Source organism: Schistocerca serialis, chromosome 1, assembly GCF_023864345.2.
Source record: "Schistocerca serialis cubense isolate TAMUIC-IGC-003099 chromosome 1, iqSchSeri2.2, whole genome shotgun sequence".
In the NCBI taxonomy this organism is placed as follows: domain Eukaryota; kingdom Metazoa; phylum Arthropoda; class Insecta; order Orthoptera; family Acrididae; genus Schistocerca; species Schistocerca serialis.
In genome coordinates, this window is record NC_064638.1 from 1,100,713,621 (window position 1) to 1,100,732,597 (window position 18,977).

The window sequence follows — 18,977 nt, forward strand, 5'->3', positions numbered from 1 at the left end:
ATGGCCAAAGTCTTCGTCCACCATTGTTCTTGACTTTTATTCAAAATGTAAGCGTTGGCGTGGTTTGAACCTGGGACCAAGAACCTTGTGGTTACTAAACAAGGACAGTACCCCTAAACAACAGTTTCAACTAACATTTACCTTGTGAGCATATAGTGCGAGGGTAATCACTGCCGTTCCCTTATTCCTGACGCAATGATAAGATGGAACACAACATGTTATATAAAAATACTTTTATGTCTTAATGCTTTACAAAGTCCACACAAAGTGCACAATCTTCCAGTGAGCTGCGGTCCTTGGCTGGTCGAGACATACATCTCTATACTACCTCCCACCTTCGCTGACTGCGGTGCTTGCCTGACTGAAACACATCACACATCTACTCGCTGCAGGTTCTCCCTGGGGATCTTTAGTCTAACATATTAAGCAATGCATTCCGCTGACTGTGGTGCTTGCTGGCTGAGACACATTTCTCTGCAGCTTTTCCCAGGTAACTGCACATACGCTCACTGCAGTCCCTCAGCAATGCCTACCTGTCATGAGGCAAGGGACAGGCCTGCGTTCAGAAATGAAATGAAGTTGCAAAATTCCCTACAGGGAGCAGCTTATACTGGAGAAACTGACCAGGTCACTTTGCAAGATGCTACTATATGGCACTTTGAATGACATAGTGAGTTATGGAAGTCAACGAATGCATTTCTGGTCGTGTTTCCACGTTTTTGTCCAAACTTTGTATCTTCGTTTTTTGTCTTTATTGTTATTTCACTCCCCAAAAAGGGGAGGGCTGGCAGCGGCATAATACGTCACTCTTCAGCCAAGAGAGTTACAGTGAAAACATAGGCAAATGAGAAAATAACACATAACATACAACAGTATAAAATGATGAATTAATAATAACAAAAATAGATGAGTAGGAACGGTAGATTTAAAAACAACACAGACGAGAGCCATACACACATGAGGAGGATGAACACTGTGAGTCGACACGAAAACAAAGAAACACCACAGTGGAGACACAAATGAATGACGCTGGTGACGCTGCTGGTGCTGGTGGAACGTAGCACTGCACACGGCACTGGAGTAACTTGACACCACAACGAAAATGTTAAAATCACTGCACCGAGGGGGACTTACCACCTGGTGAAGGGAGGAGGGGGAGGGAAGAAAAGGGGGGGGGAGAGGTGGTAGGGGGAAACCAGGAGGGGGGTGGGAGGGGGACAGTGCAGAGGAGAAGGAAAGGAGCTGTAAGCCCATGGGGGGGTGGGGGAGGAAAAAGAAGGTGTTCGTCAGGGGAAAAGGAGGAAGAAGGGAAGGGGGAGGGAGAGATGGAGCCCTGAGGAGGGGGGCAAGAAGGAGGGATTAGATCTGGTAGCAAGGGTAGATGGAAGGCACGAGGACGTATCTTCATTTTTTGAGGTGGTAATTAAAGCTGTACTGCTCTAAAGACATTCGAGAAGAGCTTGGCATAGGATAGCAAGGACTGTGTATGCTGATTTCGTGCAGAACTGATAGCAGCAGAAGTGTGCAGAGTAACAGCTTCTTTTACTATGTTTAAGCTGCGAATGGCTTTAGCTCACTTTCCAGGCTCAGGATGCTGGACTGGACTAGCGTCCGCTCACCTTGGCTGGAGGCTGTGGCGCCGGCAGCAGCGCCTCCTGGTCTGGGGGAGCGGCGACGCCGTTGCTGCAGCCTGGCGCTGGCTCCGCGTGGGACGCCGTGGCGCCGCCCGCCACCGCCACCATGGAAACGTCCTCGAACTCCGGCATCACGGCCACATCCCTGTGCCTGCCGCACTGGCTGCCTGCGCGTCTAGTCTTTGTCCTGCAACCAAAGCACTCCCGTCATTTTAATCAAAGTTATTCAAGAGACAGTAAGATGCTTCATGATAAGATTATACAGGGTGAACTCGGGCACGTCAGACAAATTTAATAGGGTAAGGAGTATTTTGTTATAACACTGGTAACAGTGCACGGTATTTACATCATTTCACAAAGTACAGAGCTTCAAATGATTCAACTGGCTCTAAGCACTATGGGACTCCAGATGGCAGCACTTTCTATCATAATCTCTAAGTGTGCTTGAAATTACACTCCGTTACGTGAATACTACAAGGATAGGGGTAGGGTGGATGCAGCATTATTCTCTGTATGCATAATGCCATACTAATGTAGGAAATTTCCATTAAAGGTACCCAGACCGCTTTATAGAAACAGATTAATTGATTATAATTTTAAACAATAATTCTGTAAGACACACAGTCAACATGGATTTAGAAAACAACGTTCTTGTGAAACACAACTAGCTTTTTACTCGCATGAAGCGTTGAGTGCTATTGACAAGGGATTTCAGATCTATTCCGTATTTCTGGATTTCCGGAAGGCTTTTGACACTGTACCACACAAGCGGCTCGTAGTGAAATTGCGTGCTTATGGAATATCGTCTCAGTTATGTGACTGGATTTGTAGTTTCTTGTTAGAAACGTCACAGTTCGTAGTAATTAACGGAAAGTCATCGAGCAAAACAGAAGTGATATCTGGCGTTCCCCAAGGTAGTGTCATAGACCCTTTGCTGTTCCTTGTCTGTATAAATGATTTGGGAGACAATCTGAGCAGCCGTCTTCGGTTGGTTGCAGATGACGCTGTCGTTTATCGACTAATGAAGTCATCAGGAGATCAAATAAAAATTCAAAAACGATTTAGTAAAGATATCTGTATAGTGCGAAAATTGGCAGTTGACACTAAATAACGAAAAGTGTGAGGCCAGGCCACATGAGTGCTAAAAGAAATCCGTTAAACTTCGGTCACACGATAAATCAGTCTAATCTAAAAACCGTAAATTCAATTAAATACCTAGGTATTACAATTACGAACAACTTAAATTCGTGCCGGCCGAAGTGGCCTTACGGTTAAAGGCGCTGCAGTCTGGAACCGCAAGACCGCTACGGTCGCAGGCTCGAATCCTGCCTCGGGCATGGATGTTTGTGATGTCCTTAGGTTAGTTAGGTTTAATAGTTCTAAGTTCTAGGGGACTGATGACCTCAGCAGTTGAGTCCCATAGTGCTCAGAGCCATTTGAACCACTTAAATTCGAAGAAATTCGTTAAACTTCGGTTACACGATAAATCAGTCAAATCTAAAGGCCGTAAATTCAACTAATTCCCAGGAATTACAATTACGAACAACTTAAATTGGAAGGAACACATAGAAAATGTTGTGGGGAAGGCTAACCAAAGATTGCGTTTTGTTGGCAGGACACTTAGAAAATGTAGCAGATCTACTAAGGAGACTGCCTACACTACGCTTGTCCGTCCTCTTTTAGAATACTGCTGAGCGATGTGGGGTCCTTACCAGATAGGATTGGCGGAGTACATCGTAAAAGTTCGAAAAAGGGCAGCACGTTTTGTATTATTGCGAAATAGGTGAGAGAGCGTCACTGAAATGATACAGGATTTCTGGTGGACATAATTAAAACAAAGGCGTTTTTCGTTGCAGCGACTCTTCACGAAATTCCAATCACCAATTTTCTCCTCCGAACGCGAAAATATTTTGTCGATACCGACCTACATAGGGAGGAACGATCACCACGATAAAATAAGGGAAATCAGAGCTCGTACAGAAAGAAATAGGTGTTCGTTCCTTCCGCACGCTATACGAGACTGCAATAACAGAGAACTGTGAAGGTGGTTCGATGAACCCGCTGCCAGGCACTTAAATGTGATTTGCAGAGTATCCATGTAGATGCAGATGTAGACGCCTCTAGAAGCTTGCAAGCAGGCAAGCAAATATAGCTATCTGAATGACCCAGTCGATTCAAGTGTGAGGTTGCCATGACCTACAGTACAGCACCATAGCAAGTGGAAGACACAAAATATCAGCTGGGCTCACAGGACCTCAGAAGTACCCTCACTCTCTCTCTCTCTCTCTCTCTCTCCCTCTCTCTCTCTCTCACTCACACACACACACACACACACACACACACACACCACACACACACAGACAGGCATACACCACTCAGACACATGCAGAACTATTGGGAATACGACAGTTTCGTCTTTTCTCTACAATGCACCATAAGTGCCACAGTCAATGCTAAAACTGACACACCTATACATAAATGGATTGCTGTAGGGATAGAGTGTTTCCATTATTCTGTTGTAAACACCCACAGCAGAGTTATGCTATTCCATATGTTGACATCCATCAGGGGTCTCAACTCCTTCCCTCCACTGACCCTGAAGGTGTTTTTGGAGGCAGTAGTGATGATGGTGGCTGGAACATACAGCCACTGGTTCATAGTGGTATCTGGCTGCATTAGGTCCTGGACGCTGCTAATGGTGGATGCAAGTCATAGTACATCTGTGGGTATTATAAGGCGTGAATCCAGCATATGCCACATCCAGAGATATCGTTTGGGGTGGCTCCACCTGTACAAAAGCTAGGATAACAGTAGGGTGGATCCATATGCACAAAAACTTCTTTGATTGTGCTCAGCATGGATTCACCCTCTTATGATCCAAAGTGTTATCCGAAAGTAGAATCAGCCAGTGATAGGTCTAGCATGTGGTGCATTATGGTATATTGTTCACCTTGGATGTAGCACGCTCTGCATCTGTGGTTATTGTTTGGGCAGATCCATCTACGCAAAGTCTGGGGTAATGTTTGGGATTGATCCATCGGTGCAGTAATTCTGGGATGGATCCAGGGTAGCATCTGAAAGTGGATCCTACTTTAGTTCTGATGCTGGCATTACACCTACCAACACCGCTGCCGCCACCGATGACGCCTTTAGTGTCGATGGAAGGAGGCAGTAGAGATCCCTGATGGAAAACAACGCATGTAATGCAGTAACTGTCCTATGTGGCCGGCTGGTGTGGCCGAGCGGTTCTAGACGCTTCAGTCTGGAACCGCGCAACCGCTACGGTCGCAGGTTCGAATTCTGCCTCGGGCATGGATGTGTGTGATGTCCTTAGGTTACCTAGGTTTAAGTAGTTCTTAGTTTTAGGGGACTGATGACCCCAGATGTTGTTTCATAGTGCTCAGAGCCATTTGAACCATTTTTTGTGCTATGTGTGTTTACAACGGAAATAATGTAAACACTCTACCCCTACTGCAATCCATATATGCATGCATACGTGTGTGTGTGTGTGTGTGTGTGTGTAAATGGTGATTTTATTTTATTCTGAGTGCTGTGGCAGCCTACACCCAATAGGTGTAATCTTGAAAAGTTTGCTCATAGAAGACAAAATGATAGAAGATAAAAAGGAGCTCTGTGGACGACGGGGATAGCATAATGATTTCTAATGACTTAGGTCAGCTGTTAATACTGTTGCTTGGCGCTTGTCTAAATTTTATCCCATTTATCGTACATTTAACTCATTTTTCGAGGGTTCAGTCTGGTGGCATCAGTTGTTGGAAATTTACTTCTTTTGAGACATGTATTTTGAAGGAGAATTAATGTGCACTAGAGAGAGAGGGAGAGAGAGAGAGAGAGAGAGAGAGAGAGAGAGAGAGAGAGAGACGAGAGGAGACTTCTGAGATCCTGTGAACACTATCGATGTTTTACATCTCTTTCTCACTGTTATGTTGTGCTCTAGATCATGGCTATCATGTAACTGAACTGACAGGGTCATCCACATAGCTATATCTGCCTGCCTGCCTGTGAGCTTCTATAGGTGTCCACTGTTATGCAGGGGTGTCTGTTTTATTTATTATTATTACTACTTTTCTACTAATCTTTTCTATTATTTGTTATTGTACTGTGAATAACGCTAAATATTATTAAGACACATCAAAACCCTACTCTTAGTGTATCTAAGGCGCACAAAGTTAGGTAGGAGATGTGGACAAATGTGTTGTGGTCATTCGTAAGTTTTGGCCCAATATGGCCACCCCACACTTCTGGCTCTAGAATTTCCAGGGCAAGACCAGAGAAGAAGACCAACTTTCACGTGCAACATGATAACGCCAGTCCCCACACCAATTTTCGACCATGAAACTCATTGCAAAATTCGGCTGGACTGTCTTACAGTCTCGATTTAGCATCTTCAGATTTCCATCTCTTTTGGCCTCTGAAAGATGGACTACGTGGCTAACATTTTCGAGACTCGGATGCTGTTATCAAAGCTGTAAGGGAATTGTTAGCCTCAGCTGGTTCCGATTTACAATGATAACTTTCAAAAGCACAAGTGAATAACTAGTGCGCTACTGACTGCCTGAATTTAAAATGGTTCAAATGGCTCTGAGCACTATGGGACTTAACAGCTATGGTCATCAGTCCCCTAGAACTTGGAACTACTTAAACCTAACTAACCTAAGGACATCACACAACACCCAGTCATCACGATGCAGAGAAAATCCCTGACCCCGCCGGGAATCGAACCCGGGAACCCGGGTGCGGGAAGCGAGAACGCTACCGCACGACCGCGAGCTGCGGACGCCTGAATTTATACTTAGCTACAAAACGTGACGATAGACTTCTTAAATATAGAAAAAACACACACGAAATTTAAGAGAGATACTACCAAGGAAAAGATAATAAGCGTAGAGATGGTACCAAGTCAAATGCTTTTTGGAAATCTAGAAATATTGCTTCTGTCTGTCTACGTTGATGAGTGGCCTATCAGTATCATGTGAGAAAAGTGCAACTTGTGTTCCACATGATTGATGTTTTGGCAAGAATGAGATCATCTTGTTCGAGATACCACATTATTTTAGAGCTCAAATTAAATTCTACGTTTCTACAACAGGTGGATGTCGAGGATATTAGATGGTAGTTCCGTGGTTCACCTTTGCTACCCTTCTTGTAGTTGGGTATGACCTATGCTTCATTCCAACTTCTGGGCACGGTTTTGTGTTCGAGGGATGTTATTTTCGAGCCATCTACGATGCATTATAGTTGACAGATGGGCTAATTCAGCTAAAAATTGGGTGTACGATCTGACAGCGAGTCCATAGACCCTGGGGCTTTGTTCAGTTTTAACGATTTCAGCTGTTTCTTAACGCCACTAACACATAGCTATTCACTCGTATTTTCAATGGAACGAGAATTAAATTGGGGTAATACTCCTGGATTTTCTTTGTAAAGGAACAACTGAAAACAGAGTGAAGCCTTTCTGCTTCTGCTGTGTTACATACAGTTTCAGTTCCTGTCTGGTCCGTGATTGGCTGGACATTAAGTTTGGTGTTAACAGCTTTTACACGCAACCAAAATTTCTTTGTGTTTTGTGAAAGATCTTTCGGCAATATTCGGCTAGAGTTGTCATAGAAGGCTTCGCTCATTTCTCTCTTGACAGCCAAATGCGTTTCATTCAGCATCTCTCTACCTTATGCTTTGCTTCTCTACCTATTATCCGGCAGCTTTTGTTTCTTTAGAAGTTTCTTTACGATGACTGTATTGAAATGAGGTAGGGACCTGGTGCTGAGTGATGGAGTTCTGACCCATAATTTTACTAACAAATTTAATAAAAAATAAACCAGTTTCTTGCCACATAAAAAATGACCTCAGCAAGATTAAATTTACTAGCTGCTTTCTATTTTGGAAGCAAGACAAATGGTGGTAGAGTTTACAAAACCTGTAAAATAATATTTAAGGAAAAATTTTAAAAAAAGAATTTTAAGAAAAATTTTCTGAAATCTTACTATTAAATCCAAGCCTGTGTTAAGAGATATTGTATTTGTTAATAGATATTGAATAAGATCGACAATGTGCCGTTTAACAATATATCCCAGATTTAAGCTTTAGAAACCTACAAAATGATTAACGGGAAATTAACATTCGACATCCACTGGCAAGAAAAACAGATCGCATGCTATTAGGAATAACAAGAAATCCAAGTAAAAAGGCCGATGAGAAGTTCACACAAAATATAAGCTGTTGGTCGTGCAGACAAGGTCCCCGTGTAGGCCCAAAACAACTTCTTCCTTTTGTTTATGAACAACACTCAATCTGATTGGTCAGCTGAATTTTTAGGCACTCGCTTTAGTACGGTTTACAGAGAGAGCAACCATTTTAAGATAAAACATTTCTTTTACTCAATTCCCTTTTAGCGGGACTCAATATGTAAACCACATGTGTGCTCAAGTTGTCCCCTATATCTGTATCCCGTATCACTTTGACTCTGCCACCGCCAGTGGTGCTGGTAACCAGAGGGATTTATTGATACTGACTCGCACCACGATATGCTCGCATGGCAAAAGTATGGCTTGGAGGGTTCCTACCTACATTACCTGTTCTGATGGGTAGATCTGTTCAGTGCATGGTCAACTTTTCTCTTAAACTTTGGCCATACTCCCTCTAAACGCCTCTGCCTTGAGCTAAAATTTTCAGATTCCTCATTGAGATACGACACTACCTCTTCTTTCACTAGGTTACTGAACATACAGATCTTTATGCGTATTTTATTGGTCCTTTGTACTTTGGTACTCATTGTTGCTGTAACAATAAAAAGTTAAAGCATTTTAAAAGTCAACTTGTATCGAAGGTAGAATCAACCAGTAAATCTTCAGTTAGTTAATTAGTATTTTCTGCAAAACAGAATATTCTTTAATTTTGGCGGTGGTATCCTATAGCAAAGAGAGAAGACCAGAAGCAAATTATTTTCGAGTTGTCAATACTTTTTTGAGAACTGTTGGTATATTTTGTGACAACGAATTTTTCTTATGAATCATAGCTTGTAGATGGTTCTAGTTTTGGATGTCGTACGACTCTCGAACTTCAATTTGGATTGCATTTTCTCTTTTCAAATCACGTTTATAAAAAACTGATCGTCGGCGAGTACTGCAGCGACCTGTGAAGGGGTTCTGTTCTTCCAGTGTTTTAGAGAGGCACAGCGGTGTTACTCGTGGGGTCATGGTGCGGGGAGGTATTGGGTGTGAGTTCGGGTGACTGCTGGTAGTGACTGAGGGGAATCTTACACCACAATGGTACGTCACGGACACTCTGCATCTCCATGTGTTACCTCCCAGGCGACAATATCAAGGTGCAATTTTTCTACAGCACAATGCTCGTCTCTTTTTGTTTTGAGTCATCAGTCTCCTGACCGGTTTGATGCGGCCGGCCACGAATTCTTCTCATGGGTCGATGTCTTCCTCTACAGTTTTTGCCTTCTACTGCTCCCTCTAGTACTATGGAAGTCATCCAAAAATGGTTCAAATGGCTCTGAGCACTATGGGACTTAACAACTAAGGTCATCAGTCCCCTAGAACTTGGAACTTCTTAAAACTAACTAACCTAAGGACATCACACATATCCATGCCCGAGGCAGGATTCGAACCTGCGACCGTAGCGGTTGCGCGGTTCCAGACTGAAGGGCCTAGAACCGCTCAGCCACTCCGGCCGGCGGAAGTAATTCCCTCATATCTTAATAGACGTATATCATCATCTGCCTTCTCCTTGTCAGTGCTATCCACATACTCTTTTCCTCTCCGATTCTGCGCAGAACCTCCCCATTCCTAACCTTATCAGTTCACCCAATTTTCAACACTCATCTATAGCATCACATCTCAAATACTTCTATTATCTTGTGTTCTGGTTTTCCCACAGTCCATGTTTCACTACCAAGCAATGCTGTGCTCCAAACGTATATTCTCAGAAATTTTTTCCTTAAATTAAGGCCTATGTTTGATACTAGTAGACTTCCCTCGGCCAAGAATGCCTTTTTTGCCATTGCCAGTCTGCTTTTGATGTCCTCCTTGCTCCGTCCGTACTGGTTATCTTACTGACTAGGTAGAAGAATTCCTTAACTTTATCTACTTCGTGACCATGAATCCTAATGTTAAATTTCTCACAGTTCTCATTTCTCAACTTCTCATTAATTTCGTCTGTCTTCGATTTATTCTCAATCCATACTCATTAGACTGTTCATTCAGTTCAGCAACTCATGTAATTCTTCTTAATTTTCACTCACGATGGCAATGTCATCAACGAATCGTATCACTGATAACCTTTCATCTTGAGTTTTAGTTAAACTCCTGAATCCTTTTTTTTTATTTCCATTATTGCTTCTTCGATGGTCAGATTGAACAGTAGGGGCGAAAGACTACATCCCTGTCTTACACCCTTTTTAATCCGAGTACTTCGTTCTCGGTCGTCTGCCCTTATTATTCGCTCTTGGAGCTTGTATGTATTATACCGGGTGATCAAAAAGTCAGTATAAATTTGAAAACTTAATAAACCACGGAATAATGTAGACAGAGATGTAAAAAGTGACACACATGCTTGGAATGACATGGGGTTTTATTAGAACAAAAAAAAAACACCCCATATTGCTAGATGCGAAAGATCTCTTGCGCGCGTCGTTTGGTGATGGTCGTGTGCTCAGCCGCCACTTTCGTCACGCTTGGCCTCCCAGGTCCCCAGACCTCAGTCCGTGCGATTATTGGCCAAGTGTATCGTGATCGAGCGACATCTCTAGGGATGCTGAAAGACAACATCCGACGCCAATGTCTCATCATAACTCCGGACATGCTTTACAGTGCTGTTCACAACATTATTCCTCTATTACATCTATTGTTGAGGAATGATGGTGGACATATTGAGCATTTCCTGTAAAGAACATCATCTTTGCCTCGTCTTACTTTGTTATGCTAATTATTGCTATTCTGATCAAATGAAGCGCCATCTGTAAGACATTTTTTGAACGTTTGCATCTTTTGATTCTAATAAAACCCCTCGTCATTCCAAGCATGTGTGTCAATTTGTACCTCTCTATCTACATTATTCCGTGATTTATTCAGTTTTCAAATTTATACTGACTTTTTGATCACCCGGTATATTACCCGTCTCTCTTTATAGCTTACCCCAATTTTCCTCAGAATTTCGAACATCTTGCACCATTTTACATTGTCGAACGTCTTTGTTAGGTCGAAAAATCCTGTGAACATGGCTTGATTTTTCTTACTCTTGCTTCCGTTATCACCCGCAAGGTCAGACTTGCCACTTATAAGCACACATCTCTATGAGCTGTCTGTGTGATGTTGAGTTATTCCGCGACCAGTGAGGTCCCCGATCCGTGCACGATGGATCACATGTGAGACCACGTCGGACGTCAACTCCGTTCCAGTGCCAGCGTCCAAGACAGCAATGACCACTTGCATTAGTTATGGGCAGTGGACGTGTAGCGCCAGACTGTGAAACTGCTGGTTTTGGAGTATATCATGTACCCTCTCAAACGTGAAGTTTCATTTCGTTTCTTTCTCTCCTTCTGGCTGCATCTCCTGTTTTGTTAGGCAGTATGTTACACAGGCCCCTCTTTCCGGCTATGGTTGAAATTGTTGTTGATCAAGGTAGTGAAAATTTGGAGACGAAAAATGTTCGTAACATATTGGAGCAATGCCTAGCTCTATGGGCTTTCTGTTAACTCCTTCTGTAACTTTGTACTTCTGTGACTGTGCTTCTCGTCTATTGGTGGCGTCATCAGCCGTACGTCAGACCCTCATATTCCTTGTTGTGCCAGGCGAATCCAGTCACCAACTCCAAAAATTTGTTACTCATTATAGTGCAATTGTGTGTTTAACCAAGGTTCCACAATATGTAAATTATATAAGGGGCTGCAACGCACAAAGAACCCGAGGAGAAAAAAATCAACAATTCTCGGGGGTAGCAAACATTGTGCAAACCCAAACGAGAAAATGGGCATTCAGTTAATGTTCAGTTACAGTGCGTGTAAAACGCTGTAGGACGGCCGCAGTGGCCAAGCGCTTCTAGGCGATTCAGTCTGGAACCGCGTGACCGCTACGTTCACAGGTTTTAATCTGCCTCGGGCGTGGATGTGTGTGACGTCCTTAGGTTAGTTAGGTTTAAGTAGTTCTAAGTTCTAGGGGACTTATGACCTCAGATGTTGAGTCCCATAGTGCTCAGAGCAATATGAACCATTTTGAAAATGCTATAATTCGCGAGGAACAAATAAAGCCTATAAACATATAGGATAGGCAAAAGTAAGAGTGGTACAGAAAATATTTTATACGCCTTAACATAGGCAACGCAACTCACATCATCCACTCCCTGGGTCAAATGACTGAAGACGGGTTGCCTCTCTTAAGGTGCGTGAAATATTTTCCAGGCCAGTATCATTTTTCCACCCTTTCTATCTGCTTGGCGGAAAGCGATTAATTATGTCACATTTAATGAGTTGTGAGAGCAAAATAAGTTTGTACTTACCGTACAGAGCGTAACTGAGGATTAGCCGACAGTAAACAGATATTTTAACCAAATGCAATGAATGAACTGCCGCTTTATATGAAATTTTCGCGTAGTTCGCAGATCCGAGAGCACCGATAGGATGAAAAACTATGTGAGCAATGAGATCAAACATTTCAAGCCCCGAGTCTCTTGGATACAGAGTATAGTTCACAGATGCATCCGATGACTCAATGGAATCTGTGTTCCGTTTCAACTACAGCATGCAGTCTTCCTATTATTCGTAGAATGGAAATAATGGAGCTGCGGGCAAGTGGCCAGCGGGCACCTGTACTTTCATCTTCACGCTTCACGCCGACGAGGTTCAGTGCTGGTGCTGAGGTCTCAGAGAGTGGTGGGCAGAGGGCAAGCAAGGTTCCAGCGATTACCGGCCCACTCTGTCTGGCCGCGCCAAATTCTGCAGCCGCATCTGAGCATCGGCCATTCAGCCGGCCATCAGCTGAATTAGGCCAGCTGCGCCGTCACTGGAAGCCCAGTCACGGTACTCGTGCGTGACCTCTCTGCCGGGGAGAGGACCGTGCCTGCAGACGGGCAACGATGGGCCGCAGAGTTTGTCAGGTCTTCAAGGAAGAGCTCCGCTCCCTTTAGAAAAAGATTAAAAAAAGGAAGGAAGCTTAGGATTTAACGTCCCTTCGACACAGAATGTTCATCTCTGAAGATGCATAATTTGGCACGCTGTTCGCAGACAACGTTGTTGTATATGGGAAGGGTGTGGCGTCAGAAGACTATGAGCAGGACGAAAAAGACAGGATGAAGCTGGTGCAGCTACTAGCAGTAAATAAATATACAGTGACGGAAAAAAATCGCAACAGCAAGAAGGAATTGTGGGACATAAATGACAGTTCGTAGTTATTTTGAGGGGGGGGGGGGGGGGATGAAGCAGCATAAACTGACACCTCGCTTAATTTCAACGTCCAAGCATAATCGTTGGAAGCTCTATGGGACTGCTCGCAGACAATGCTGTTGTATACAGAAAGGTTGCAACGTCAACGATCAATGATCGGTGCAGGGAACTGCAGTAAATAAATATACGAGGGCAGTTCAATAAGTAATGCAACACTTTTTTTTTCTGAAACAGGGGTTGTTTTATTCAGCATTGAAATACACCAGGTTATTCCCCAATCTTTTAGCTACACAACACTATTTTTCAACGTAATCTCCATTCAATGCTACGGCCTTACGCCACCTTGAAATGAGGGCCTGTATGCCTGCACGGTACCATTCCACTGGTCGATGTCGGAGCCAACGTCATACTGCATCAATAACTTCTTCATCATCGCCGGCCGAAGTGGCCGTGCGGTTAAGGGCGCTGCAGCCTGGAACCGCAAGACCGCTACGGTCGCAGGTTCGAATCCTGCCTCGGGCATGGATGTTTGTGATGTCCTTAGGTTAGTTAGGTTTAACTAGTTCTAAGTTCTAGGGGACTAATGACCTCAGCAGTTGAGTCCCATAGTGCTCAGAGCCATTTCTTCATCATCCGCGTAGTGCTTCCCACGGATTGCGTCCTTCATTGGGCCAAACATATGGAAATCCGACGGTGCGAGATCGGGGCTGTAGGGTGCATGAGGAAGAACAATCCATTGAAGTTTTGTGAGCTCCTCTCGGGTGCGAAGACTTGTGTGAGGTCTTGCGTTATCATGAAGAAGGAGAAGTTCGTTCAGATTTTTGTGCCCACGAACACGCTGAAGTCGTTTCTTCAGTTTCTGAAGAGTAGCACAATACACTTCAGAGTTGATCGTTTGACCATGGGGAAGGACATCGAACAGAATAACCCCTTCAGCGTCCCAGAAGACTGTAACCATGACTTTACCGGCTGAGGGTATTGCTTTAAACTTTTTCTTGGTAGGGGAGTGGGTGTGGCGCCACTCCATTGATTGCCGTTTTGTTTCAGGTTCGAAGTGATGAACCCATGTTTCATCGCCTGTAACAATCTTTGACAAGAAATTGTCACGCTCAGCCACATGACGAGCAAGCAATTCCGCACAGATGGTTCTCCTTTGCTCTTTATGGTGTTCGGTTAGACAACGAGGGACCGAGCGGGAACAAACCTTTGAATATCCCCACTGGTGAACAATTGTGACAGCACTACCAACAGAGATGTCAAGTTGAGCACTGAGTTGTTTGATGGTGATCCGTCGATCATCTCGAACGAGTGTGTTCGCACGCTCCGCCATTGCAGGAGTCACAGCTGTGCACGGCCGGCCCGCGCGCGGGAGATCAGACAGTCTTGCTTGACCTTGCGGCGATGATGACACACGCTTTGCCCAACGACTCACCGTGCTATTGTCCACTGCCAGATCACCGTAGACATTCTGCAAGCGCCTATGAATATCTGAGATGCCCTGGTTTTCCGCCAAAAGAAACTCGATCACTGCCCATTGTTTGCAACGCACATCCGTTACAGACGCCATTTTAACAGCTCCGTACAGCGCTGCCACCTGTCGGAAGTCAATGAAACTATACGAGACGAAGCGGGAATGTTTGAAAATATTCCACAAGAAATTTCCGGTTTTTTCAACCAAAATTGGCCGAGGAAAAAAAATGTGTTGCATTACTTATTGAACTGCCCTCGTAGCTTACGGCGTAAAACTAGGAGAGCGATCCGTTAAACCTCAATTACTCTGTTAGAGAAAAATCACTGGATACAGGAACTACGGTAAAGTACGCGGGAGTAGCGGTTTGGAGCGAATAGAAGTGGAATGATCACATAAAACTAATTTTAGGAAACACAGATAGCAAGACTGAGATCTTAGGCAAATTTACACTGAGCTGACAAACATGTTGGTGGGATACCTCCTAATATCTTGTCGGAAGCTCAACAAATCATTATAAGTCAACTATAGAAATACTGAGCCATGCTGCCCCTATAGGCGCCCATAATTTCCCGTGCAGGATTCTATGCACGAACTGACCTCTCGATTGTATCCCGTAAACGCTCGATGCGATCCATGTCGGGCGATTTGTGTTGCCAAATCATTTGCCCGAATTGTCCAGAATGTTCTTCAAACCAATCACGAACAATTGTGGCATGGTGCATTGTCATCCACAAAAATTCCATCGTTGTTTGGGAACAAATGGTTTCCAAGTAGCCGAAAATAACAATTTCCAGTAAATGATCGATTCATTTGGACCAGAGGATTCAATCTATTCTATGTAAACATAGCAACACCGTTACATAGCCCCCACCAACTTGCACAGTGTCTTGTTGACAACATGGGTCCATGGTTTCGTGGGGTCTGCACCCCACTCGAACTCTACTATCAGCTCTACCAACTGAAATCCGCATACACCTGAACGAGACCGCGGTTTTACAGTCGTCTATGGGCAAACAGATATGATGACGAGCCAGAAGAGGCACTGCAGGCGATGTCGTGTTATTAGCAAAGACACCTGCGTCGGTCATCTACTGGCATAGCCTACCAACAGCAAATTTCGCCGCATTGCCGTAAATGATACGTTCGTCGTCCGTCCCACATTGATTTCTGCGATTATTTCACGCAGTGTTGCTTGCCTTTTAGCTCTGACAACTCTACGCAATCGCATATGACTTTGGTGAAAGCCCTCATTATATTCAGTTTTTGTTTTTAACAATCTGGAACTTACTACCGTAGCCAAAGTAGCAGTCACTCAAAACTGACATCTCGAAACGGACACACAAGGCAGAACTGTGCCGAACAGTGCTATCAGTTAATCGAAGAACACTTTATGTTTTCTTCCGCACGGAATCTCGTGGCCTCCAGCACTTTTCAAAACAAGATGCCGCGCGAAGAGTAAGTCGAGCGTAACATTATTGCACCCAGGAGAGATGGCATTTTAGCAGACCGCTTGTGAGTACCTGCGCGCTTGAAGTCCATCAGAATGTTGTCTGCTGTTCTGACTGGCAGACAACTTGCTCGTGAAGCTATTCACACTTCCTCAGCGTTACGCCTTAAGAAATGGTGAAAGTGTTGCTCCAGAATCTGAAGAATATCACAACAAATATTAAATAGGATTTTGTACACGAACAGACCTCTAGAGTACGTCCCATAAATGTTTGATGGGATTCATGAAGGGCGATTTGCGTGGCAAAATCTGTCGCTCAGATTGTACGTGGTGTAGCAACCACGGATGGCAATGCAGGTACTGACTCTAAGATCCAACGATAGTACAGATGGCAAATACCGGACTTAAGTCCGGGGAGTATTGTGGACGGTACAGTACTTCCCACTCCCATCGACCAAACAGAGCAGCCTCAGCTTGCGCTGTATGCGCCTGCGAATTATCTTGCAAAATGATGGGTGGGTTGCGCAGAAAGTGTCGCCGCTTCTTTCGCAAAGCTGGTCGCAGGCGATGCTCCAAAATGAACAATAATACGACTTAAGTCCTTGTGACTTTGATTTGATTCCGAAGATGAAGGAACCACTTCGTCGCATTCGCTTCAGAACTGTTCCGGAGATTCAACAGGCAGTACACCGTTCCATTCGCAGCATCAACAGTACAGGCTCTGCTAACGGTATACTACGCCTTCCACATCGCTGTCAACGGGTTCTACACAACGCTGGTGACTACTTTGAAGGACAGTAACAGGTGCAAACATGTAACTCTTTGGTATCGGTTGTGAATAAATAGTTACCACTATTTTAGTTCCAATCCTCGTATATGTATCTTTTATGTTTCTGAATGTAAACTGTACTTGCATCAACAGTAATTGCTTTGGTTACAAAAAAGCGCAGAAGTTACGCTATCAACTACTTTTATTACTTATAAAATGCAGTTTATAATCAGTAAGGATACAAAATTCTCAACAGGCTAACACTGAATGATGTGCAGTTCTAGTTCTAATTATAAGCAAAACAAACAACCAAAGAAACAAAAAAAAAAAAAAAGAAAGAGATGTCGATGGCTCTCATTTTCTCTCTTATACATTCATTTATGTTTTCCCTACCAATTCTATCAATATTAACGGTAATCCTACCAATTACTATGTCATCTATTTAGTGTATCAAAAGTACTCAACCGTAGTTTTGGTAGAGTGAAACTCTAGGGCATACTAATAAGGACTTCTTCCTGAAAATTCGCTAAATTATTCCTCGGACATCTCCACAAGGAGAAACAGGCTATTTTTTTAATTTTAATTTATTCATTAGTTATTCCAAAAAGACGTGACCAAACGAACACAACGAAAGCATATTTTTGATTGAAACGTCCGCTATTTTATTATTTCTTCAAATTTCGAAAAACCTGTGCTATTACTCAGTGCGAAACGTAATGTAGATTAAGAAAATTGTTTGTCGTTTGATTTCAGATAAGATTTGCATGACTTTCGTTATGGGAACATCTCATTTTGGGCACTGCAACTTAAACTCCTAGCCGGCCGAAGTGGCCGTGCGGTTAAAGGCGCTGCAGTCTGGAACCGCAAGACTGCTACGGTCGCAGGTTCGAATCCTGCCTCGGGCATGGATGTTTGTGATGTCCTTAGGTTAGTTCGGTTTAACTAGTTCTAAGTTCTAGGGGACTAATGACCTCAGCAGTTGAGTCCCATAGTGCTCAGAGCCATTTTTTTAAACTCCTAGGGTGGGGTGGCTTCACGATGACTGAATTTTTAAAAACATCAGAGGGTGATGTCCAAAGCCCAATAAATAATGTGCAAAAAGGTTTATGTCGATTGCTTCACTAATTCAAAAAACATCCTAAAAATCTCTTCTTCTATAGGTTGACGGACGAGTATCTAGCATTAAGAATGATATATAAGTTACTGGAGTATTAATTAAGGCGTCCAGCATTAGTAAACATGAAACGTAAAAGAGGGAAAGAGAGTAAAACCATAGAGTTATGCAAGTGCTGGAGTATGGTGTTACCAAGTATGTCGAGTGCAGGGGTGACAGGAGGCCTAAGGACTATCGCAGGGTGAAAACATGTTGAGTATAGAATCAAAGTAGTCGAATGAACTAGGCGACGCAGGGGTCAATACAATGGAGTCGTATTCCGGAGACCAAAGTTCAATTCCAGAGATCTGCTCGTAGACGGTACGTTAAAACTTTTCTTACCAAATTCCTTTTCCGACCATTCAAACTATCAAATCAGCCGGAATGCAGATCTTGAAAAGAGAAGAATGAAGTTTAACCAAACTTCTGCGTGTGTGAGAGTGACTTAGACGACTGTGCTGAGTGTGGCTGGGGTGTGGGTACACACTGAAGGCATGTGACCAACAGCTTAGTAGCGTGGTGGTCCACCTCTGTAGCGCAATACAGTAGCGCTTCTGCGTGATATGGATTCGCCAAGTCTTTGACAGGTTTCTGCAGGTGTGGGGCACGGTATAAATCACCCAACTCCTGTACATAACGCATGCCAGATATGCTCTATCGGAGTACTATCATCAGAATTTGATGGAAATGACTAACGTCAGTGCACTGACATGCTCCCCAAATCACTGTCGCACGTTTCAGGCCCTGTGACACGAACTGTTATTCTGGTGTCGGGTATAATGGGGTGCTGATCATCCGCAGTCAGGTCACGTAGTGCACATCTGTCATCGTGCGTTCGATTAGTACCACAGGTACAGGTCCTGCGACAGTATACAGAGTGGTCCATTGACAGTGACCGGGCCAAATATCTCATGAAATAAGCAACAAACGAAAAAACTGCAAAGAACGAAACTCGTCTAGCTTGAAGTGGGAAACCAGATGGCGCTATGGTTGGCCCGCTAGATGACGCTGCCATAGGTCAAACGGATATTAACTGCGTTTTTTTCTTTTAAATAGGAACACCCATTATTATTACACATTCGTGTAGCACGGAAAGAAA

At 43.7% G+C, this 18,977-nt stretch overlaps 1 protein-coding gene across 1 annotated transcript in view; it reads right to left on the minus strand.

Annotated features, from left to right (window-relative positions):
- The window catches only part of LOC126455674 (solute carrier organic anion transporter family member 74D-like), a 238,356-nt gene that overhangs the window by 180,995 nt on the left and 38,384 nt on the right, over positions 1–18,977 (minus strand). The window contains exon 3 of the mRNA XM_050091445.1: positions 1,620–1,821. Coding sequence (XP_049947402.1) covers positions 1,620–1,821 — 202 coding nt within the window. The remainder of the gene's footprint in view (positions 1–1,619; positions 1,822–18,977) is intronic.